At 63.3% G+C, this 24,369-nt stretch overlaps 1 protein-coding gene across 8 annotated transcripts in view; it reads right to left on the bottom strand.

The window, feature by feature from the left end:
- RALGDS (ral guanine nucleotide dissociation stimulator) overlaps positions 1–24,369 on the bottom strand; it is a 42,841-nt gene that overhangs the window by 4,756 nt on the left and 13,716 nt on the right. For 2 of the 8 annotated variants that reach the window (XM_044264581.1, XM_044264584.1), the window contains exons 1-13: positions 16,661–16,843; positions 7,865–7,975; positions 6,489–6,682; positions 6,162–6,257; positions 5,122–5,315; positions 4,431–4,876; positions 3,450–3,665; positions 3,059–3,162; positions 2,566–2,650; positions 1,558–1,626; positions 1,054–1,140; positions 469–501; positions 39–160 (exon numbers count right to left, since the gene is read on the bottom strand). In XM_044264581.1, coding sequence (XP_044120516.1) covers positions 39–160; positions 469–501; positions 1,054–1,140; positions 1,558–1,626; positions 2,566–2,650; positions 3,059–3,162; positions 3,450–3,665; positions 4,431–4,876; positions 5,122–5,315; positions 6,162–6,257; positions 6,489–6,682; positions 7,865–7,975; positions 16,661–16,843 — 1,940 coding nt within the window. Of the gene's footprint in view, positions 1–38; positions 161–414; positions 502–1,053; positions 1,141–1,557; positions 1,627–2,565; positions 2,651–3,058; positions 3,163–3,449; positions 3,666–4,430; positions 4,877–5,121; positions 5,316–6,161; positions 6,261–6,488; positions 6,683–7,864; positions 7,976–16,660; positions 16,844–23,269; positions 23,432–24,369 lie in introns of those variants that run through there. The other 6 variants (XM_044264583.1, XM_044264587.1, XM_044264585.1 and 3 more) reach the window with 5 other exon arrangements.

Genomic DNA, 24,369 nt, shown 5'->3' with positions numbered 1-24,369 from the left:
CAGCCCGCCCGGTGCGCCCGATTCCCACACAGATGCACCTCTCCGTCTCGCTGAGCCGCTCCATGGCCCGGAACCAGGCCCGGAAGTGCTCCTCGGGCACGATGCTGTAACTGTTACAAGCCGACTGGAGCAGCTTGATCTGGGCGATCACTTCGAATTCCTGGGGCCAGAGGGCAGGGCAGCAGGGCGTTGGCATGGTTGGGGCTCTGGGCATGGCCCCGGCCTCCCCCCCCCCCGCAACTCCTGCCCAGGCCCACCCAGTTCTCAGAGCCGGGTCCAAGCAGCCCTCCCAAGGAGTCATCCCTGATTCCGGCCTCCCGCACCTGCCCTCCAGTGGGACAGGCCCCCCAGCCTCTGCGTATCGCACCCGCCCCAGGAACACAAGAGGAAGCGGGGTGCGGCCCAGCGTTCTACCCGTGGGTCTCGAGTCCACACCCCCGCTGACACGTAGGGGCTGCAGAGGCTCACCTTCCTCCTCTTCTCAAAGTTGATCAGTCTCCCCTGAAAAGCCAACAGCCAGCGACCCTCAGAAAGTGTCCCCTTGCCCAGGACTGCCCCTCAGCCCCTCTCGGGCTGCACTCCCGGCTGAACCACCAGGGGGCAGGTGGGTGCACGCACCCCAGCTCTGGGCGGGTCCACGCACCCCAGCTCTGGGCAGGTCCTGGGATCTGGGGGTGGTTGGGTGGGGGTGGGGGACGGGCAGAGCCTTAAGGAACTTCTTGCCCAACCCTCTGAGGACAGGAGAGACTGAGGCCTGGGGCAAGACAGCCCAGCCTGGCCGCCCCAGTGCCTGACCTTGGACGGCTAGCCCCTCTCTGTCCGTGGCCACTGCCTGAGGACAGACTGCGAGCCTCCTGCAGCTCTAGGCCCCACCAGCTGGGCACCTAGCTCTCCACTCACGGGGGAGCTGGGCACGGGGGTGGCCGGGGGCTCTCAGATGAGGTATGCCCAGCTCTCACTGAGAGCTCAGGGCTCAGTGAGGGGCGCCTTCCTCCGGGGCTCCAGGACCCCCGCCCCACTCCCACCCCGGCCGGGCCCGCAGGGCTCACTCACATACAGATAGTCCTTCATCGCGGTGTCCAGCATCACCAGGTCTGTGAGGAACGTGCCCAGGTAGGGAACGGTGCCCTGGATGACACCCTGCGGCCGGGAGGCAGGGCCAATGAGCCGGGACCAGGGCCCCCCTCGGCCACAGCCGCCACCCCGGCCTCCCACTCAGAGCAGCCCGGGGACCTTCAGCCGTCTCCCCCAGACTCCTTCCTAGTAGCCACGGGCCCCCAGCTCCCCTAGTCACCTTCTGAGCTCAGTGTTTGGCAAGTCACCGAGGTTCTGGTGACCCTCGTCACCCCTAAATCCATCCCAAGCCCGGCTCTCCCAGGCCCTTGCTCGGTGGCTGTCAACAGCACCGTCAAGACAGCAGCGGGTCAGGGCGCGGCCCTCACAGGGCTCAGAGGGGGTCTGGTCTAGCCAGCAGGTCGGGGGGAGGGCAGTGGGATGGCCCTGTCTTTCCTCCCGGGGAGGCCAGCCCCTGTGGCTCCCAGCCTCGCGCACACTCACCGTTTCCTTCGGCCGCTTCTGCGCTCTCTTGGGGTTCATCTCCAGGGTGGCAAACTTGGAGGTCCCCTCCTGCCAGGGTTGAGGACAGGGTCAGCGAGACCCTCCTCTCCTCCCCAGCTTCCCTCCAACAGACCTGACCTCGGGCCTTGGTCACTGGTACCAACGTGGTGCCGCAACGTGGGACCGCAGCCCACCCTCCCTGAGCCCGTTTCCTCGTCTGGAAAGCGCGGACGAGCAGACACCCGCCGCCTGGGGTCTCCCAGGACTCTGCATCCCACACCTGTTCCCGTCGCTCTACTCCCTCGCCTGCCCCAGGGTGAAGCCCTGCACAGAATTCATGCCCGTTTCTTTTCTCCTTGTGCCTCACTGCCTCCCTGAGTCAAGAGACCAGAGGGACCCCAGGCTCTTCACACCTCCATTTTCTGAGAGCAGGGACTCGCCCGAGGTCTCAGAGGGACTCGGAGGACAGTGGGCTCCTCCCTCCCAGCTGGAGACCTACTTCTGCTAACGGGGTCTTCCGGCAAACTGGAGGCCCTGTCGGGGGCCCTAGCAAGACTCCCTAGGATCCATCTGTGGTGTCCGGCCCGGGGCAAAGTCAGGAGCCCCTCACCGTACCCACAGCTGCGTCCTGCGTCTGCTCCTTTGGACCCAAGGCGGGCAGCCCCTTTGTGATGTGGCCTCTGGCCTCCCCTGTGGCATCCTGGCGCTAGGCAGGCAGGGAGCTCTCCCCTGAGCTGTGACAGACAGGAGCCCCCAACCCCTGACCCCATCCAGCCACCTGCCTGGAGCAAGCAGGGCACCTGCTAATCCTGCCAGCTCACCTATCCCTTCTGGAACGTCCCCCGACTGCACCCCCACCATCCCATTACCAGGGTCTCCTGTTCCCCAAACTGCCCCCCGCTGGCCAGGGACCAAAATGATCCCACTCTGCAGAGTCCAGACAAGATAGGACTGGAATCTTTCAAAGAACCGCTCGCTGAGACCCTCCCTGCTCCGCCCAGGGTTCACCTTGATGAGCAGCTCTCTGCTCAGCGAGTAGTTGTTCTCATCGGAGAAGATCTCTGACAGCTTCTGGAAGATTCGGAAGCTTTCCCTGTGGGAAAGGAGGACAGCCTTGGAAACGGCACACAGGGGGGTGCGTACTAATCCATTTTATTTTAGAGCCCAAGGCCCTGAACTGCCCGGATGGGTGATATCCACACAGGGTCCCGCTCTGCGGCCCCGGGGAGGAGCCGTGTGTGGGGGGCTCTGTTCCAACCCGTTTGGATTTCAAGAGGACAGAGTAGTGTGGCTGCCCAGTAAACCCAGGAAAATCTCCAGTGTGGCCCAATCTCGTAGCTGCCAGATAACGAAACTGAGTCCCGAGGCAGAACTGCTTGCCTGAGGCCAACGGACAATGGAGGCCCTGCCAGCTGGCCCAGGATTCGCTGGCCCAGGATGTGCCGACCCCTGGCAGGTCCCGGGTCCTCCCTGGGGCTCCTGCTGAGAGAGGCACGCCCACCTGGAAACTTCTTCCCACGTCTTCTTCAGCCGGTGGATGGAGTTGCTCTGCAGGGCCGATAGGATGGCGTAGAGGGACGAGAAGTTCTTGAGGACGCGGCACTCCTGGGGGAGGAAAAGCAGGGCTGAGACGTGGCTGTGGTCCCCGCGGCTGGGAGCTCCCGACCTGGGGGAGACGGATGCTGGTGGAGTCCAGGGGAGGCAGCACTCCCAGGAGGGGGATCACGGCACAGCCCACAGGAGGGAGTCATGGGGCAGTGAGCACCGGGCTGCGGGAGACGCCGGTCAAGGCCGGCGCGCCCAGGAGGAAGGAAGGGCCCGGGATGCCACATCACCACCCTGAGGGCAGATCAAGTGAGACAGGGGCTCCCCAGGGCCCCTCGGAGGCATACCCTGGCCACCTCGATCCAGTGCTCCACCACCCGGGCCCTGCCCCGGGCCGTCACACTCCGGTCCCCCAGGCAGGTGGTGATGACGCAGTTGGCCACGCTGTTGAACTGGGTGACGGTAGCACGGACGGTGGGAGCCAAGTGCTCCTTGCCTTTCTTGTCTCGCTGGGACCAGATGGAGCCCAGGCAGTGGTAAGGCACCACCTTCTTGAACAGCTCCTGGGGAGCAGGAGGTGTGTCACGCAGCTCGGCCACACCCTGGCTCAGGATCCCTGCTCCCCTCGTCCCAGGCAGAGCCCCTGGTCAGGGCTGAGCTCGGGAGCGGACGATGTGGGGCAGGATGTGGCTGGAGTCTTGCAGGCGTGTGTGTGTGTGTGTGTGTGTGTGTGCGCTTTGCTTTCTGCCTACCGCAGGCGCCCAGCACAAGTGGCCCCGGATGACACGCTGGAGGAAAGAGTCCAGCATTTTCGGCAGCCCGCCCTCACCGACTCCAAGCACCAGAAGGGGCCTCACAGCTGTACAGCAGGGAGCACTTCCAGCTCCCCCATCATGCCTTGGGTCCGCTCCCCCAACCCCGTCTAGGTGCACGCCCGCTGTGGGTGCCATACCTTAGGGCTCTGGTTTCTGCCAGAAACTCTAGTACATAGCAGGTGCCTAATAAGTGCTGAGGCAGGTGAGGCCTCCTGGCAGATCGGGGGGTTGACCCAGGGGGCAGGCAGCCCCTCAGGGAGCTCCACTTCCCCACCAAATAGGCCAGGCCCCACCCAGCCTTAGACTGTTCCCCCTCATATAATCCACAGTCCCCGCAGGCTGGGGTGGGAGGGTACCATCTCTATGTCCCCAGTCCGCGGACCTCACAGCAAGTCCTGCTGGAACTGGGAGCTAGAGGAGGACACCAGCTGGGGACCGGGGAATGGCAGGGCATGGACCCAAGGCCAGAGGAAGGGGTGCCCCTGCCCTGTCCCACCACGGAGAGGCACTCACTGCATCCATTAGGGTAAACTGCTCTGCCACCAGGTCGGGAGGGAAGGCCAAGAGGTGAGGCTTCTCATTCAGTCCATTTTCTGCAGCCACCGCTGAAGGCCAGGGAGGCTCGGGCGCTGGAGCTGCCTCTGGCTCTAGAGTTTGAGACAGAGATGGCTCGGGTTCTGGAGCAGGAGCCGGAGCTGCGTCTGGTTCTGGAGCGGGAGCTGGAGCTGCATCTGCTTCTAGAGCGGGAGCTAGAGCTGCATCTGGCTCTGGAGTGGGAGCCGGAGCCGGAGCCGGAGCCACGTCTGGTTCTAGAGCGGGAGCCGGAGCTGCATCTGGCTCTGGAGTTCGTGCTGGAGCTGCGTCTGGCTCCAGAGTAGGCAGGAGAGTTGGTGCTAAAGCTGGCTCTGGTTCCGGAGGTGTTTCTGGAACTGGCGCTGGCGCTGGAGCAGGGGACAGAGCTACAGGAGGAGAGAAGTTTCCATGTCCCTTTGCAGACACAGAGCTCAGTCCGGGGCCTCCCAGAGAAGCCGCACCCAGGAAGGAAGCCTCAGCGGGATGGCTCCCTGAGTGTGGTGCACCCGCTGGGTGCTCTGAGCCCAGTCCCTGCTCCTGGCCCCACACCAGCCTGTGGGGCTCGTCCCTGTGGGGCCCAGCGCCGACCCATCCCCACACCCTCCCAGGCACCCCGCCCCGGCCTTCTCACCCTCGGGCTCGGCCTGCGCGGGCTCTGCGCGCTCCAGCTGGGCGAGCAGAAGGAGGGCACGGCGCTCCAGGTCAGAGCCGGGCATGTTGAGCTGCACGTAGGCCACCAGCTGCTTGAGGCAGGGAAAGTCTGGGGGCTGACAGAAGTCCTCCGAGTACTGGTCCAGCCAGGTGCCCAGAATGGAGGAGATGGCACTGGAGGTAGGCGGGCAGGCGGCAGCGTCAGTGGCCTGGCCCTTCCTTCCGCACGGCCCCCTGGGGCACCCCCGGGGATGCTCCATCTCTGGGACATCCGGGCCCACCCCGCCCACCCCCACCGGCCATCCAGGCAGGGGCAGGTCTGGCCAGCAGGTGCGAGTCGGCGGTCTCCACAGGAGGGAGCCCTCCATCTCTGGTGTGAGCACCCCTGCCTTCCCCGGGGGCCTGACCCACTCCTCTCTGTCTGTCTGGGGTCCCTCCTGCTGCACCGTAAACCCCAGGAAGGTGGGGAGGGGGCGCAGCGTCTGCTCTGTCCCAGCCCTGGGGCACACGGTAGGCGCTGCAGCAGTCTGTGAGGGAGGAGGGAACAGGCAATGTCCCTCTGCCCAGCCCGCGTGGGCTCTCGTGGTCCTGCAACCCCCAGCGCCTGCTCCGAAGCCTGCCTGACCCCCTTCCAGGCGCGTGGGGTCTCCTCACCGACGCTATTCTTGGGAACCGCAGGAGGGTGGCTGGCCTGGGGCACCGAGGCGCGAGGCCCCCGTGTGAGCCAGTGGCCCCCGGGATCTCAGCAGAGCAGACAGGGCTGGGGCGGGCAGTGGTGGGGACACATGGCCTCAGGGCCCAACCCTGGCCTCCAGCCCCCAGCCTCCCCTCTGCTCCCCAGGCCCCGGGAGCCCAGCCACAGCGGTCTGACTCCTGTCTTTCTGCAGGAGAGGCCCCCACAGCATAGCCCTCCAGTAGTAGTCACAGACGTGGGGGCCAGGGTTCTGCCCCCACCAAAGCCCCAGATGTCCCCCACCTGGGAGACAGGGGACCCTCCCATCAGACCCAAAGTCCACTCACTTTTTTAATTGGTCCTGGGGGCCGCCGTCCTCGTCAGAGTAAGGGAGGATACATCCGTATCTAGAGGAGGCCGTGAGGGCGTCACGTCTACCGTACCTGCTATGACGTCTAGGGTTACCGGCTGACCCCCCGACTACAGCGGAAGCCCAGGAGGGCAGGGAGGCCGGTCTGCCCCGTTCACGGAACTATGCAAAATGTCCATCAGGGGCCTGGTGTCCAAGCGGGGAAGGGCTGCGGCCGAGACACCCTGCCCGGACTGCGGTGGGGAGCCGTGGGGAGGGACGGGGGCGGGGAGCCGCGGGGCGGGGGGGGGGGGGTGCCGCTCACCGTTTGAACAGAAGGTCCAGGACCTGCTGGGTGGTGGTGAAGGCCCGGTAGGTGCACAGGAAGATGGTGACGTAGGAGAGGTCGCTGCCCTGGAAGGCGGGCACCAGGTGTTCCACCAGCTTCTCCAGCGTGCCTGCCTTCACCGTCCGCACCTTGCAGGTCTCATACAGGCTCAGGGCGGACTCGTTTTCACACTGGGGTGGGGTGGGAGGGGTGTGGTCAGCGGCAGTGCCCGGGGCGGCCAGGAGGGTGGGGGGCCCGGGCTCAGATGACATCCCAAGGGCGCAGGGATGTGAGGCTGGAAAGAAGACGCGCGTTGCCGCAAGCTGAGAAACAAGCTCAGCTTTAGAAGCAGAATCTGAGGGGCGCCCTGGGGGGCTCAGGTCACGATCCCAAAGTCCTGGGATCGAGCCCCGCATCGGGCTCCTGGCCTGGTGGGAAGCCTGCTTCTCCCTCTCCCTCTCCCTGCTTGTGTTCCCCCTCTCCTGCTCTCACTCTCTCTGTGAAATAAATAAATAAAACCTTAAAACAAACAAACAAAGAGAATTTGATATGGGGACTAACAAAACATGCAGACACAACCCTTCCGGGTCAGTCTGTTGGCTGGAGGAGGAAAAGCACTAACCCCGTGAGCTCTGGCAAAACATGCCCATTCTTGAGATGAGAAGACAGAGGCTCCTTTTGGGGAGGGAAGATCCCCGGAGGTTCCGTGCAGCCCGGGCCCATGGCACTGAAGGGCTGAATCCCCCGGACAACTGGCCTCCCTTCCGGAATGGTATGTGGCCGAGTCAGGCCCTCTGAGCCGGTATGTGGCCGTGCTCGGGCGGGGGTGGGGGGGTGGGGGGTGGGTGCACAGCGAACCTTAGAGGAGCTCAAGCCTCCCTGCCCTTGGGGGAAACTGGCCCTTCCCGGTGGGACGCGGAAGGCGGGGCTGCTGACTACTGGGCCGACTACTGGGCGGGAGTTAAAACCAGACGGCTGGGGTACAAACTCAAAATCACCTGCGGCCCAATGTCAAGCGGAAGCAGTAAAAAGGTGTCTTTTTAGACGTTCATGCAGGTGTGAATGAACTTTTCTTTGTAGAGAGAGTCTGCACGTGCACAGGAGGGGCGGAGGGAGCGCCCAGCGCACCCCAAGCAGGCTCCGCGCACCATGCGAGGCCGATGCGGGGCTCAATCTCACCACCCTGAGATCGTGACCTGAGCCGAAATCAAGAGTTGGACGCTCGGCGACTCGGCCTCCCGGGTGTCCCGCGCAGAGTGACCCTGCTCCTGCCCAAGCCCAGAACCGGGCAGCGGGGAGGACGTGGAGGCCCAGGCTCCTTTGGGAGCAGGACTGTGGGTTCTTGGGGGTAGGAGCCCCACGGCCGCACTCACCCCAAGCCAGCGCTGGCCTTTGCTGGCCCCGGGCTGCGCCTGCACCTTCCGGAGGGAGATGGAGTAGATGACGCCGTGGAGCAGCTCCTCACCGATCTCCTGCGTGCAGCTCTGGAGAGACGCGGTGGGGCCGTCAGGGGCTGCCCCGTGGGCCTTCCAGTCCCCAGCCAAGACACTGCGTCCACACACCAACCCCCGCCCCACCCCGGCCTGGGCCCTGGCAGGGATGAAGTGGGCTGGCAGCTCCAGGCTGGCGACTCCCAGGAGTCACCGTGGGGAGGGAGAACGCGGCCCCCAGCCCGCCCCTTCCCACCCCCTCAGCCGCCAGCCCTCCAGGCCCCGGAAACCCCCAGCAACATGCTCATGGCCAGGGTCACCCCCTCTACCCCCAAGAGGGGTACTGCCTTCTAGCCATGTCACAGACATGGACTCTGGGAGAGGGGCGACCTGTCCAAAGACACATCGCCGTGGGTGGATGACAGACCAGGACCCCAAAGGCCCTCCTCCCTGCTCCCCAGCTGACTCAGCAGGCATGGGCAGCTCCTCCCGGCCCAGCCCTGGAGTCAGCATCACGCGTCAGAGGCAGGCGTAGGGCATCCCCGATGGCCACATCCAAGGCCACTTCCTTCCCTTTCTGCTCATTCATGCCCTTGTGCCTTCTTGGGCAATAGAGGAGATCCTGGTTCCCCGTCCAGCGTCATGTGCGTGGGGACTGCGGGGAAACAGTGACGGTGCAGTGTCTGGGCGGATGACTGAGATTTCACTGGACCCTAAACCACGGGACTTTGCCCGGGACAGGAAGTAAAGGCCCTTGTTTTAGGCGTCAGTGACCCCTTCCACTGGGCAGGCTGGCCTGGGGCCGTAATCTCCAAGCCCTGTTGCCTGTCTGCCCCCCCACGGCAGGGGGTGCGCTGCAGTAGGGAGGGAGGCCTCTGAGGGTTGAGGGAGGAGCTGGGACCTGCCAGCTGGCACAGGGCCCTCGACCGCACGGTCCATACCAGCGGCTGGGACCGTGCATCACTGCCCTAGCCCAAGGTGGGTGTGCAGCTTACAGGAGACCCAGGCAAAGGTGCTGACTCAGCCCACCCACAGCCTTCCTTGAAGCCCGCCGCCTTGGCAGGGCCCCTGTTGCACCTCTGGGGTCGGCGACGGGGTACTGGGGCCTCTCGCCTCCTGCCGCCCCTGTGCGCCGCCGGAGGCCAGCTCCCCTCGGGAAGGCCACTTCCTCTGACCTGTGGCCGCCCTCCCATGCTGGGCACTGGACCAACAGGGAAGCGGCTGCCATCACATTCTCTCTGGAGAGAGAGCCAGCCTGTCTGTGGAGAGTTAGCAGGGGACCGGCAGAGGTGCCCCGAGTGCCACCTCCCATCCACACCCCTCTGATGACCCAGCCCCTCCACTGGACAGGGGAGACTCCTCCTGAGCAGAAAAGCTGAGACAGATGCTCATGTTCCCTCCCCCGTCTGGAAGAGCCCTCAGAGGACACAGGCTGCAGAGACCAGCTGTCTCCCTGCTGGACGGGGGGCCACCACCCTGGCATGTCCTCAGGGGTCTGAGCCCACTTCCCGCGGAGGCCGAGCCGGGGCTGGAAGGGCCTGGCCTTCTCCATGGTTATTTTAGCCACATGTGGCTCAGCTAGGAGGAACACCCGGCTTGTGGGCAGTGAGCTGGGGGGGCCCCGTGCAGGACCGGTGGGCCCGCCAGAGGGCCCTGCCCCTGAACTCCACAGGGCACCTGGCTCCTAGTGGGGCTCCACCAAGGCTTCTGGGTGCTGCGGGCAGGCAGTGGCCATCCCCTGGCAAGTCCACAGAGCAGCACCCCCCACCCCCGCAGTGAGCCCTGGGCCTCGCAGGCAGAGCAGCTGGCCTGCGCAGTATGTGGTCCCCAAGCCCCTCCCCGGTCCCCACCCCCAGGGGCCCCCTTCTGCCGGCTGGTGGGAGGGGGCGGGGCAGGATGCCGGGAGTCATCACCCTGTCACACAGATGGGGCGCTGCTCTGGCTCCTTTGGGCAGCCCCAGCCGCGGCAGGAAGAAAGCAGACCCCCAGAGCCGGGTCCGTGACCACCTCCTGCGCGGCAGCAGAGGGGCAGGCTCTGAAGCAAAGGGCCCAGGGGCCTGGGCCAGGAAGTGGCAGAGCAGGGCATTTGTTTCCTACTCCTCCCCGCTTCCAGGGACAGAGAGGGAAAGCAGCTAACACCAGGCATCTGTCCCCCCAAGGGCCCCCCGCAGCAGGATGGGCAGAACCCTGTGCCTGTAGGTGACCCTGGGCCACCCTGCAGGCAGAGGGCAGCATACGCAGGCCCACGTGGGGGGTGCTTTGGCGGCGGGGGGGGGGGGGGGCGGGGGCGGCTCCTGAGGAAGGATGGGCGTGGCTGACCGGACAGATGGTTTCGGGGAGGCCTCTTCAGGGCAGGAGGGTGCTCGGCTGACTTCTAGGGGAACAGAACGCCACAGGGATGGCTGTGTCCTTGGGGAGCCAATGTCCCCAGGTTCCTGGGATCCAGTAGCAGCTGGGCCTTGTACATGCTGCCTGGCCTTCCACCGCTTGGGTCAAGGGGAGTGTGGGTGGGGCAGTGCCCCCAGATCCTGGTAAGCAGATGCCGGCAGAACAGGCACCCAAGTGCCCCAGCCCCCACTGTCCCTCTGAGTGCAGCCCAGAACCCCAGGGACAAGAAGAAGGAGAAACTACTTGGGTGTCACCCGATCAGCCTTCTCAAGGTGACAGGCCAGCAGCATGCCTGTGCCCAAGTGACTGCAGGCCAGGCCCCATCCCACCCGCATTTTGGGACAGACCCGAGGGGCCCTGCTGGCTCTTCCCCAGCCCTGCCAGCTCTCCCGGGAGGCGGCTCGTGCCTGTGTGCAGGGAGATGGCAGCGCCCCTCTCATCCCCCCTCTGCTCCCCGGGGTGTGGATTTCCTTACGGTGACGGCCGTAAGGGGCCTCCAAACCCCCCAGGTGCTTCCTCCGCAGACCGGCTCCTCCTACAGAGACCCAGTCCAGGGCTGAGACACCCAGAGAAGAAAGGCTCAAGCCTGCACCACGGGGCCCTCCTGTCTCTTCAGGCCACGTGCAGAGACCTGGTCCCACTTGGGCGGGGCAGGGGTGGCTCTGACCACAGTGGCTTGCACCTGCATGAGATGAGGTCCTTCATGTACCCTGCTGAGCTGCCACCCAGGGCCAGAGTCACAGATGCCACCCCAGGCCCTCTCCTGGACACTGGTCGGCACCCTGCAGCCCCAGGCACATGAGGACCCTCCGTGGGGCCCACCAGACCCCAGGACACCATCTTTCATGAAGGGCTCTGACTTCCAGCTTTGCCGAGCCTCTCTGCCCCTGGCCTCAGTGAGCTCATCCAGGAAATGGGGAGAAGAGAAGCAGCTCTCTATGGGGCAACAGCGGGTCCAGAGACAGTGCACAGCACCTGGCACGTGACACACCCTGGAAACGGGAACAGAGGATACTGGGCACCGCCTGCGGACCACAGCCCCACAGAGCTGCTGACAGACACGGAGCGGGGAAACCCTGAGGGCCCCCGTGGGAGCCTCCAGGACAGCCGCTACAGACAGGGTCCGAGTCCTAAACCGAGTCCGACTTGGCCTTTTGCTCACGTGCAGGAGTGGCGATGGGAGATGGACAGAGGGCCTGGCCAGCCCTCCTGGGATCCCAGGCTCCCGGACCGTTCAGACAAGGCATCCTGCAAACACTCGTGGAATGGAGACCAAGGCCGCCGGCAGCGGGGCTGGGCTGAAGAGAGAACCCAGGACTTCTCAAGTCCAAGTCCTGGTTCATTTCTTGGACCATAAGCTCCAACAAGTTGGGCAGAAGGAAAAGCCTCCTGGTGTGCAGCAGGGCCCTACCCCTATCCTCTGGTGGGTGTCCTGTTCCCTGAGTCCGAGGACATGGACAGGACCAAGTGGGGACCCCAGATCAGCCCTGGGTGGGGCTGAGCCACACTCCTGGCCCCACGCACTGCATCCCATAGGGGTATAGGGGCTGGCTTGCCAGGGCAACCCGGGAGCTCAGTGACCCCAGACACTGGAGTTTGGTGACCAGCCTCATGAGCCCCCCAGAGGCTGTCCCCAAGGACCCCCCGCCACCAGCCCGAACCCAGTTACTCATCAGCATGTACAGAGAAGAAAGGGAGGATGCCTCAAGTACAGGGGGCAGGGGGAGGGACTTCCACGCTGGCCGTGCCCACTGCCTGTCCTCTTGTCCATCCAAGGCCAGCTCCTGGCTGTCAGGCTAGCAGGCCACCCCACGTCAGGCCTTTGAGGGAGTGCAGCTGGTGACAGCTGAGGAGGTGGGTGGCCTGGGTCCAAAGGGGGTGCGGGGCAGGGCCAGCTGAACGTCCAGCCCCAAGAGCCACAGCCAAGCGTCCACCACCAACCACAGAGTCCGAGGTCTGCGGATGCTTCCTGGGGGCCAGGCTCTTTACACACTTGTCACATTTACTTGATAGGTGAGGGAGGAGTCGGGTGGGGAACTCACTCAGGTCAGGAGCCAGGAAGTGGCAGCCAGGGCCGGGATTTTAACCGTGGCCCATGAACCTCGTCCCATCTAGGCCTGGCCGCTGCCGCGCTCCGCTGTGGCTGCCGCACTCAGGCTCAGAGCAGAGGCCAGAGGTGGCAGGACCTTCCTCAGGTGACCCTGCTGGTTGGCAATGGCGGGGCCCAGCTGCCTTGTACCCGGCACCCTTCCACGGAGTGGCTGTTGCTGGGGTTCCAGCTGCGGGCCTTGAGGTTCAACTATGGGAACCGGGCCTGAGAGGCGCCACGCCTACTCTGCCCCCAAACCCCAGAGCATGGACACCGCCCTGGCACCTTGTCAGAAAACACAATCATGGCAGCTGCCACCTGTCTGGCTTGGACACTGTGCCAGGCAGGCACTGTGGGACCACTTGTCAGGTTGCCAGGCTCCCTTGGTCCTCACCTGAATCCTAGGGGAGGAACTGGTATCAGGTCCATTTTACAGATGAGGACAAGTGAGGCTCCGGGAGTGGGAGCGGGTCCATGGCTGTAAGCCCAGCTGGCCTTCCCCTGCAGCTCCCTCACCTCTCCAACTTCTGACCAGTGTGTGCGAACCTGCCCCTTGCTTTCTGAGGACACTAGGGTTCCAGGTGTGTCCGACCCTCCCCCGTTCCCCAGGGTGCAGAGGCAACACCCACACCCTGGAGCTCCCCACTTGCTCCTACCCTGCTCACCAAGCAATCTTCTAGCCAGCCTCTTTCCATGCCCAGCTGCAGGCCGGCCCGGAGGGCGGCGGGACTGGGTCCGCTCAAAGTTCTGCCCCTCCTGCACTAGGCTGCAGGTTTCAGCCCCCCCCCCCCCCAGAATGGGAGCGGGGAGAGCCGCGTCGCTAGAGCTGCAAGTCTGGGAACACCGCGTTTCTGAGCCCAGGAGGCCGGGAAGCCGGGAGGCCGAGCCCGGGGCAGGGCCATGTCCTGGGAGCCATCTGGGCAGCTGGCCGGCAGCCCCTAAGAGCCCGTCCTCGACTCCCGGGCACTGTGTCCCGAAATCGCCCCCACCCCACCGCCACCCGGCTTGCTCAGAGGCTGCCCAGGGCCGGTGCGTAATTACTCCACTCCTTCTACCAGCCCTGAAGACAGGGCCTGGAATCACAAGTCCGGCTTCCGAGTAGAGGATAGAACCGAGCCCAGCTCGTGAGCAGTCACCCAAGGCTGAGTCCCACTGTCCCCGCTGCTTCCAGGACCCAGCCGGGCATGCTTCAATGCCTCCCACCTACAGGAGGAAGGAGGGCCCAGTGCCAGCCAGCCTGGCCCCCCTTCCTCTTCTCCTGGGACCCCTGAGGAGCTGAGCAAGAGGGGAACCCCAGGGTCCGTGGGGGCCCAGCTGGTGGCAGTCGGTCCCCTCCAAGGCCCTGCAGTGTGGAGAAGCCACACTCACAGAAGCCCTCCTCACAGATTCCAGTCTGTAGACAAAGACCCCCCACAAGGCTGCACCTCCAAGGCCTCCAGGGTCAAAGGCAAATGAGCCCTGGGGCTTAAACTGCAGAGCAGAGCGGCACAGAATGTGGTCAAGAGACCAGACAGCCAGGAAGGAGGCAGGAGGCTGGGGAGGGTGGTGGGCGGCGGCCTCTCCGATTTACTTCTCCTGAAGAACAGAGAAGCCCTCCCCGTTCCCTGCCGCCCAGACCGTGCTTAGGCCTTGCGGTTGCCGGGTCACACGACGGGGGCCAGACTCTCGTCTCTGCCATTTTCACTAGCTCGGTAAGTCTGTGCCATCTAGCTCTAGTGCCTCAGGTGATTTGTCTGTTAAATGGGCAATCCTGACAGCAAAGAGACAAAAATTCATGCAAAATACTTAGCACGGAGCCTCTCACAGAGTACCGGCTCCTGTCTGCGGCATTTTTAAATCTGTGGGGTCCAGCCGTCCGCTTGCTCCTTCCTAGAAACTCTTCCCGGTGTCCTCTGGCCCAGAGGACTTTTGCCTTGCTACCCTTCCCTTGACTGGGGGCTTCTGGGCTGCCTGAGCCTGGTTCCGTCCCCCTTGCAGCTCCCACTGTCCCCCCACCCCCAGGGCCCCATGCACTTTTAATTGCCTTGACTGTGAGCTCTGCCCTAGCCCTCTCGGATCCTTGCAATGGGCTCCTGCTGTATGCAGGAATAAAGAACGGCCCCCATTCAAGACCTGGCAGCACGTCCTTCTTCTCTGTGCGTATGTTAAGACCAGCGACCCGGTTCTGCTGGCCCACCATCCACTATAAAGTGGGGTGGACAACTACTCTGCAGGGCCGCGTCGAAGGCAGCTGGGGTGCGGGAGCAGGGCCCGCAGCCTGTAGGTGCTCCACAGCGAGATCTCCTCCTGCCTAGCCAAGGCAGTGGCCTGCCCAGAGACAAGTGCATGGGCCAGGGACTGCCGGAGAGCACAGAGCCCCTCTGGCCGAGCTGGGTCAGCTGTGACCTGGCTCATGATCATGATGATAGGAGGCTGCCCAGATGTGCAAGGACATCCGGCAGCTGAGAGAGGGAAGGACTGGGTGGAGGCACGGTAAGGAAATGGGGCCGGGGGTAGGGCAGGCAGAAATCGCCTGGTGGTTTCCAGAGAGGACAGGGACCCCGAGCAGGGTCACTCTGGCTCTGGCCTGCTACAGAGACCAGGAAATCAGCTCCAGGATGGGGGGCGGGCGTGTGTTGGCAGGAGGGACAGGGACTTCCCAGCCCACCCCCCTCCCCTCGGCCCATGGTAAATGGTCATTGTGTTTGGTTTCCGGCAGTGGCCTCCTCTCCTGCCAGGACCCTGGTTTTCCTGCCCCAGCCAGAAGCTTCCCCTTTGATTTCTAAACAGCCGCCATGGCCTGGATCTCGATGCTGAGGCCGGGTGAGGGAGAGCAGCAGGGAGAGCGGGAGAGGGGGAGGGAAGGGGGGGGAGGTGGAGATCGGAAGGAAGGCAGACCCCTGGGCAGGGGTACGGCTCGGTTCCTCTGGGATGCAGACAGACTGAGAGAGAGGAAGAGAAGCAGCAAAGGCCCGCCCCACCCAGGCCAGGAACCTGCCTGGCCCCTTCGAGCACGCAGGCCAGACCCTCCCAGCGCACAAAGCCCAGGCCGCTGCCAGACGTAATGAAAGTCAGATGAGTCCTGGGCTGGTGTCAAGCCTCCCACCCCCACCGTCCCTGGGGGTCGCTCCAGCCGCCAAAGACTGGAGCTGTGGCTGGACAAGGGCTGGAGAATTCGCTTGGCCCTGCCACCCGCCCAGCTCAGGAGGAATCTCCCAGGCCCACAGTTCCCCCACCAAAGGTTTCCCCTCAAGGGCATGGAGACATGATTTATCCCTGGGCAAATAGGCATCTATTCCCCGTCAAGGCCCTGGGGCTACAGAAAGCGCAAGATCCAGGCCGGCCATCTCCAGCAACTGCCCCGTACTGCGGCCTAACATGATGGAAGGATGGGGGGCACCAAGGCGTGGTTAGGGGTACCTAACCAGCAGGGGTTTCAAACTTCACCATTAAGGCTCTGATTTGGTTTAGATGTGTGCGGAGCCCCTGGAACCAGAGATGGCCTCTGTCCATGCCCCATGCCCAGGCAGAATGCGGCCAGGGGACCCATCCCTGGATTCAGCCACCTCTGCGGCAGTCAGGTGCAGAGTCAGATTCGAGGGGCAGGGCACCCCCCCAACCCACTGTGACCCCATGACCCACTAGGCCCCACTGCCCACAGCACACCAGAAACCAGAGACCCACCCCTCACCTAGTTACCCCCAACCTTCATCGTGACAGGCACACCCCCCTTCTCTGAATCCTCCCCAATCCTTAGGAGGGTGTCCGCATACTTTCTAATCAAGCAGAAATGAGTCACGCCCTCAGCCTGAGAGGCCCTTCCCGCCACCTCCCTGCCTGGACACCTCGCAGCACAGGCTGGAAGCCTGCCCGGTGCCCTCCACTTCCCTTCTCGCGGCAGCCCTGAACATCGGATCTCCGTCTGCCCGCAAGGGGTACTGCCTGGAAGGCCGCTGTGGTCCCAGCTGCCGAGGAGTCCGCCGCCCTGATCACTATTCACCACCTGCACGGCGAAGCCCGACGGCCAGCGCAGGCCCCGGGGCAGGCGACGGAGAACGGCGGCCCAGCCCCCGCTGTCAGAAGTTCGGGGACGTCACCAGTGACAGCCCGCGGGAACAAGTCTACCCGGGCGGTAGGGGCGCGGGGCCGGCGCACCTCGGCTCGGCGGGGCCAGAGAGCGCTCTGGTCCCCGAACGTCCGGACCGATCGCGCGGCAGCCCCCACGCCCGCCTCGCTGCCCCGGGGCTCGGCGCGAGGAGCGCGATCTCGTCGGGCTCACCCACCTCCAGGCGCGGCAGGTCGGGGTCGAGCTGCGTGAAGCTGTGCAGCACCACCGGGCAGCTGTCGGGGCCGCCCACCTCCAGGCGCACGGCGTCCCACACGCTGCGACTCCGCCGAGAGCCCGGAAACAGCGGCTCGGCGGCGCCCGCAGGCCCGGCCGCCTCGGCCCACATGCGCTGCACCATGGACGGTCGCGGGCGCGCGGGCGGCCGGCCGGGCCGCGGGACCCGGGGCGGCGCGGGCGCGGGGGCCCGCCCGGCGCGCGGCGGGGGCGGCGGCGGCCCGCGCGGCTCGGCGTCGCCCTGCGCTCTGGGCCCGCGGCCCGGCCCCCTGCGGAGGTCAGGCCGGGGGCGGGGCCTCGGGGCGGGGCCGACGACGCGGTGGTGGGGGCGGGGCCGCAGCTGCCGGGGCCCGTGACTGCGTGTGCGCGCGCGCGCGCGCGCCCCTGCCAGCCGGCTGGCCGGCCAGCTCCGGAGCGCACGTGCTGTGCGTGCTGCGGAGGGGCGGGGGGCCGCGGTTAGACACCCTGCGTGGGTGCGGTGCCTGTGTCGCGCGGCCCTGGTTTCAGAACTGGCTCCCAGGGATCCCAGCTAAGTTTAGCTCTGTGGCCTTGGATAAATTGCTTTACCTCTCTGAGCCTGGTCACACCCGGGAACTGACGCAGGGCCCTGGCCGGCTGGTGCCTGCACCGGGCTGTGAGCTGGGTGCACGCGTGCTCGTGAAAGCCCTCACTGCTGTGTGTGTTTGGGGAGAAGCCCTACCCTTGTCTGCAGTACTGCCTTTTAGCCCCATGGTCGTGCCCACGAGCAGGTAGGAGCAGAAGGGAGGTGGAAGAGCTGTCAAGGAGGCGGGGCGGGGGTAGAACACGACAGATGTCACCGGGCTGGAGCCTTCTAGACATTCAAGAAGGTAAGGGGTCCAGAGGGGCGACTGCCTGCTGGAGCACCGGTCACTTGGCTGGTTGGCTGGGGCCACTGGAGACTTGAGGGGTCAAGATCTCAGGGCAATGTGCGGGTGGGAGTCGGGCTGCAGGGCTAGGGAGCCCCAGCTACACCTTCTAGAAGCCTGTGAGGTCTAGAGGGAGGCTGGACTTAACAGCCGGGTCAAGAGGGTATTTATTTATTTATTTTTTAAAATTTTTATTTAGTTATTTGACAGACTGAGATCACAAGTAGGCAGAGAGGCAGGCAGAGAGAGGAGGAAAGCAGGCTCCCTGCTGAGCAGAGACCCTGATGCGGGGCTCGATCCCAGGACCGTGGGATCATGACCTGAGCCGAAGGCAGAGGCCTCAACCACTGAGCCACCCAGGCGCCCCTCAAGAGGGTATTTACAGGCATAAATCAGTAGGACCGTCTTGCACACCTAACCCACTGCTGGGGCCTTGCCTGGCCTCTGGCCTCAGCCCTCAAAGAGCCCCAGCCATTGCTGTGAGCAACCCTGGCAATGCTACCAATGTCCCCAGAACTGATCTCCTACTCTTGGGCCTCAGTTTCTCTATTTGTAAAACGAGAGAGCAGGACCGGACTACATGTTCCATAAGCATATCGTGTGTGCCCGCTGTGTGCCAAGCCTCAGCTCTCCACACGGGGAGCTTGAGCACCCTCCAGCCAGGAAGCAAGGCCTTGACAAAGACAGGTAGAAGACACCCTGGCACTTTCTATTAAGGGCGTTAAAAATGCTCTTGCCCTTGGACTCAATGAACCACTCAGGAATTCCCCCTAAGGCCGACGCAATCAGAGGCACTGACGTGAGTCCCCGTACAAGCATATTCACGGAAGGGAGGATTACAGCTCTGCCCTGTGCCAGTTCACAGGACCCTCGGTGCCACTGCGCACCCGGAGAGCCACGAGCGTGGTGTGTGTAACCGGGGCGTAGGGAAACCAGGCTGCCGAGCATGCTTTCAGACCAGACGTTGCACACATGCATTTGACCAGAGGGACCTCCTCTGCAAGAGTGACGGTAGTTATTTCTGAACAGCACTGCACATTTTTTTCTTTTCACTTCCAGAGTTTTCTAATTTTTCTACAATACTGTAATAATCATGCACATGTAATAAATGCTATTTGGTTTTTGTTTTGTTTTTTTTAGCAAGATGAGTAGATTTCACTGGGGAGGCTGTTTTGGAAGATTTTGGGCTCTGCCTCCAGGGAGGGCCAGTTGGGAGGCACAGTTGGAAGAAGGAGCTCCTCATGGAGCAACAAAAAGGTGACCTGGCCAAGGGCCACCGCCCTCTGGCTAGAAGCTCCTCTTCCCACTCCTTCTCCTGGGGCCAAGTTTTCCGCCTCTGGGAATTTGGAGGGAATTCAGCACCTGCCAGTGCTCACTTATCTCCCTCTGCTCTGCTCTCTTTATCTCCTTCTCCCAGGGAGGGCCCTTGGATGCAAGCTCAAGCCCATTTTACTGCCTGGAAAAGGGTAGGTGCAGGCCAAGTGACTCCCGAGGACTGGAGGAATGCACCTGCTGTCCCCACCTCTCCAGCCCTGAAGGTCCAGGTCCGGGGCTGGACCTGGAGTGGTGAGAAGTGGGGAATTCCAGCACCACCCCCCCACCAACACAACTGGCTGGGCTGCCCCCCCATCCCAGGCTACCGGCACATTATCTACGGGGAGGGGGCAGGACGGTGTAGCCTTTACTCAACCAGTCCTGCTGCCTCGCCCCCCCCATACACTTTGCGGGCTCTCCTCTGGGGTCCTGGCAAGCCTGCTCATGGCTCCAGCTGCGCGCACACTGCACACATCTCAGTTCCCAGAGTGCTGGTGTGGCCAAGGGCAGGCTTGCACACCGACATGCCTGGGTTTGAAGCCGAGCTACACCCTTTTCTCACTGTGGGACCCCCCTCCCCCAGGCAAATCACCGCACCTCCGAGGCTGCTTTCTCCTGCGTAAAGGGAGCATGACTAAGGAGGTAGCCGGTAAAGCCCCTCACACAGGTGCTCGGGGTCCCCACGACTCCACCGCACGCGGTCAGTGACCGGGGCTGCGGTTCACGGGGCGCCACCGGCTTGCGAGACCCTCTTCTAAGCCGTCATGCACTTCCCTTCATGATCCTGCCCCAAAGCTGTGGGGCAGACCCCTTACCAGGGGCAGGGGCAGCCCAAAAGAGGGGCCCAGGGCGGTAGGTACTACCTGAAGAACAGAGTCACCCACGAAGTGTTCTTGCCAAAAGCCAACCACGAACCCCACCAGCTTTCTGCATGTAACGTCCATTTGGGGGAATTATGGGGGAGGGGGGAGGAGGCTGCGCTGCTGCCTTTTAAACACACCAGGAGGAGACAGTCCATAAATTCCAGACGGTAGGAATCTCTATGGGACAAACCACCCAGTTTCTTCAACAAATTCGTTCCAGGAGAAAAAATAAACAAATAAAGGGGAAGCCGTAGACTGAAAGGAAGGTAAGAGACATCACCAAATGCAACACTTGATCAACCTGGATGGTAATTTGAACAGGGCAACTATTACAAAAAAAAAATACCACCAAACCCAAGGGACGATCGAGATTATTTGAACATTGCTGGATGTTGGGTGATATTCAGTATCGCCGTCTGGGCATGATCGTGGCAATGCGGTGACGACTAGAGGGACATACTGGAATTTGTGTGCCTGGGATCTGTGCAAACAGCATCTGCCGCAGGGGACGTGGGACATTGGGGTGGTGGGTGGTGAGCGGACCCCAGAGTGTCCTGGAACACCGGGGAGCTTTACGGCTGGGATGTATTGATGTACTTCCCCACTCTTCTGTCTAGTTGGAAGTTGCCATGGTAGAAATTAAAAAAGGAAAAAGGACAGAGTTTGAGCCTCACCGTTGAGGTCCCTGAGGCTCCCAGCAGCCACCAAGGGAGGGCAACAATCCCAGGACCCCAGGTTACGGCTGTGCACACCTGGCCAGCTTCCCCACTATCCATGCGCCTGGCTCGCCTCACGCCTAGGGCCCCCCTGAGCATGGTCACAACAAATAAGGCTGGGGGCTTCCCTTCGGAGGCCATGGCTGTGGGTGCTGGGAAACAGCCCTACGGCTCACCTGGGGCTGGAGGCAGCCTGGTGACATTGGTGAGTGAAAACCAAGGTGACTGCCCGGGCCCTCGGAGGGTCTGCTGGGGGAAGCGCCACAAAGTACTGTAGAAGGTGTGGGGTTATTGGGCTTGGGGCCCTCCGTTCGTCCCTCATCCTGCTCACAGCTCGCCCCACCCCCAGCGGTCCCAGGTTCCCAGCCTTTCCCCGGGGAGTGCACCTGCCCTTCCTCGGGGGTCACAAGGTGTCCCGAGAACAGCGCTGTGCTGTACAGACCGTGCTGGGGCCAGGATGCTCCCTGCAGAGGAAGCTTCCAAGACGGGCTGAGAACTGACAAGTCAGGGGCTGGAAGCAGGCCATATCCAACCTACGCGTGTGTTTTGTTTGGCTCGCAAAGTATTTTTAAATTTTTGAGCCAACAGTAAAGGTCAGGTGATTTCATATAAAAATCCACATTTCTTGCTTCTCCTATAACTTCAGACCATCCGGTCACCTGGGGTCTGTGTTCCCGAGCCACGGGAGGCTGGGCGGGAGCTGACCGGCAGCAGTCTCCTTTGGGCAAGGCTCGGGCCCCATCGGGCCTTCCATCACTCCCCAGCTGGGAGGCTCCCCGAGCAGCCGCCTCCAGTTGAAGGGAGAGGGGTACGGAGGCCAAACCTCTGGGGCCCAGTCTCCTTCCTGCTTCCAACCCACCATTGGTCCCCCAGACGCATGGCAGCCAGAGGGGTCTTGACCCTTCAAAAGTGCCCCACAACCATCAGGGCAAAAGACCGACTGCTTGGAGTGGCCCTGGCTTCCATCTGGGGCCCCTCACAGCGCCCCACCAGGCTCCCACAGAACTGCTTCGATCCCTGGAGCCTCGAGCCAGCCCCCGTCTCCTGCCGGGCCCGTGCTTTCCACCTGCCACCCACCCCAGTATGTGACAGGTGACCCCTACGTGCTGCTGTAGCGGTCCTTCCACTCTAGACCACCTCCGCCTTGGCACGGGGTCCCAGGGCATGGGGTTTGGGCCTGGCCGCAGTGCTGGGGAGGAGTTGCAGCCGCAACGGGGCCACAGGTCCTGCTCATCACCTCCTCCTACCCAGGCTTGGCCAAGGCCACAGAGGGCGCTGGTGGCCACTCAGACTTGGGTCAGGCCTCGGGGGAAGACCTTTCACCTCCCTCTGGGCAGGTGGAGGGCCCCTGTCTGTCCTTTGTGGGCTATATTTAGATCCCGAGGAGGACACGAAGAGGGTGTAGCCTGGTCGGGCTCCTGGGTCACTTCCTTATGTCAGCGTCACCATTCCTGGCCTGCCTGGCTCCTGGGCTGGCCTGCTGTGGGCGGGTGAGCACACACCGTGGCAGGGGTGGGACACCTGGGCCAAGAGCGTGGGCTGAGCCCCACCCCCTCCGTCTCTGTCTCCGGGTTCCTGGGAACTTCCAGGGGCCTCCTTCTCTTCCTCCTCCTCCTCCTTGGGGGGAGGGGGCTTTCCCACAGGCCGGAGGGCGAGCTCAGAGTTGGTCAGGAGGCAGAAAATGAGGCATCCAAACCCCCAGGAGACCATCCTGGGTGGAGGGATGTGACATAATTATCACCCCCAATCTCTGATCTCACAGGGCGTTACTGTCCCAGGGGCAACGAGAACAAAATACATCAATGCCTGGAGCCATGGAAATGGGCCCAGGACTGGCATCCCATGGGCCCCGGATCGGCCTTGAGCTTGCTCTGGGGCCTCGCTGGCCTCCCGTGGAAGTGGGTGCTCACCCCCCCACGCCGACCCCAACTCCCAGGGTGTGTGTGGGGTTACTCAGAGGAACACAGTGCAGCCCGTTCACCATGATAAACGCCATCCACAGAGGGGGGACGGGGGCCACTCTGACAATGCCGCCGCCCCTCCTGGACTGCTCAGTTCCCAACGCCCCAGGGATCATGGACACCCGACACTTCTGTGAGCCGCCCATCAGCCGTGTGACGGCTGGAGGTGACGGGAGGAAAGGAGAAAGAAACAGAAGGGGACACAGACAGATGGAAACACAAGAGCCTGAAACACAGAGCGTAGTGGAGAGGGGACAGTGGGCGAGGTGAGCAGAGTCGGAGGCGGGGATCCCGTCCCTTGCAGAGCCTGCGTCCGAGGAGCACGGCACATACACCGAGGAGGGGGCCTGTAGGTTTGGAAAGTTCTCTCTTAAGATCTGGAGCCTGGATTTGTGCTCAAGTCCCTGCTCTGCACCTTCCTGCCTCAGTTTCTCCATCAGGAAGATGGGAAGATACTAATACTGTCATTGCCTGGATCTCAGGAGAGCAGACAATAAAACAACGCACAGAGCCCTTGGAAATCTGAGAAGCACCAAAGGACCAGGAACTGCTAGGACAACCCACGGCCACTCGGCAGCAGCCGCCCAGGCGGGGGGCAGGTCAATAGGCCGGCCTGGGCGGGGGTCCACGGTGCCCATTCCTCTCACACCCGGATGGGGGCTGAGGACACCTGCTGGCTTCCCACCAGGCTCCTTCAACAAGTTCTGAGGGAGGGAGGGGTGGCGGTCGGGAACCACTTCCCGGGCCTCAGAACTGGCTGGGACCCACCCGGCCTCCGGGCAGAAGCGCAAGTTGCCCCAGAAACTCACCTCGGTGGCTGCTGCTGGCACAGGTGCCGGCCAACGTGTGGGGCTTTGAAGAGTGGTGCGGTGGGCCGTGGCCCTGCGCCTGGCCGTCACCACAGAGACACAGGCAAAGAACACCCAGCCCTTCCTGGCCCTGGGGGCAGTGGGCCCGGCTTCCCGGGCCATGGTGGCACGGGAGCCAGGCAGGGGGTGAGCTCCTGTGGAGGCCCTCTGCCAGTCTGCCCGTCTGTGTGCCTGCCTGCCCCGATGGCTCGGGTGCCCGAGTGCCTAGGCCTGGTGTCATCGGCGTGGCTGTCATACCTGCTCCCATGACGGGCCCATGACGGGCAGGGCCAGGAATCCCCGCTGGGACCAGGCCACAGGCCTGCCAAGGCCGGGGGCACGGGGCTCTGTCCTGAGCTGGTCCAACAGCTCCAGCTCAGACCAGGTCCTCTTGGGGTGGGCCCCGCTGTCTCCCCCAGGACCCCAAGGCCCCATCCCCAATCCCGCTGCCTGCAGGGAAACCTTCTCCCAGAGCTAGAAAGGCGGCAGGTACAAGTCACCGAGATCAAAACAGGGCTCAGCCCCTGGGGCTACCAGGCAGCTGTGAGCTGGGCGTGGTGCCGTCAGGGGGGCACGGAGGACCCCGCCCATGCCAAGCTACCGCTTCATTCCCGAAGCCTTCCTGGCACTCTCCCTTCGAGCGTCCCTGCCCTGGCACCCGGGCGTAAGATCTCATTTTAAACTGTAAGGACGAACCGAGGTTGCCAACTGCCTATCCTGCCAAGCAGGGTGGTAAAAAAGCCAGAAACCAAACGTCATCACCATTATTCCAGAAAAGTCACCACCAAAAGTTAACTAGGAGGACACACTGTCAGAAACACCATTCGTTTCGCAGCAGTTAAAAGGAGGCATTTGGTTTAAGAAAAGCTCACGATTTTGTGCCCATTTTTCCCATTTGGCTGCAAATCAGCCATTGGAAACCACGGATCGAGTCCAATACACCCACTCGACAGATGGAAAAACTGAGGCCCCAGGGAAGCAAGGACTTGCCTGAGATCTCACAGGGGGAGTCCAAGACTTGCACCTGTCTGCATCCCCACAGAATGCCCAGACGCTCCTTC

Source organism: Neovison vison, chromosome 9, assembly GCF_020171115.1.
Source record: "Neovison vison isolate M4711 chromosome 9, ASM_NN_V1, whole genome shotgun sequence".
Classification (NCBI taxonomy): Eukaryota; Metazoa; Chordata; class Mammalia; order Carnivora; family Mustelidae; genus Neogale; species Neogale vison.
Note: the sequence above shows the minus strand (reverse complement) of the source record. Positions and strands in the feature narration are given on the sequence as shown.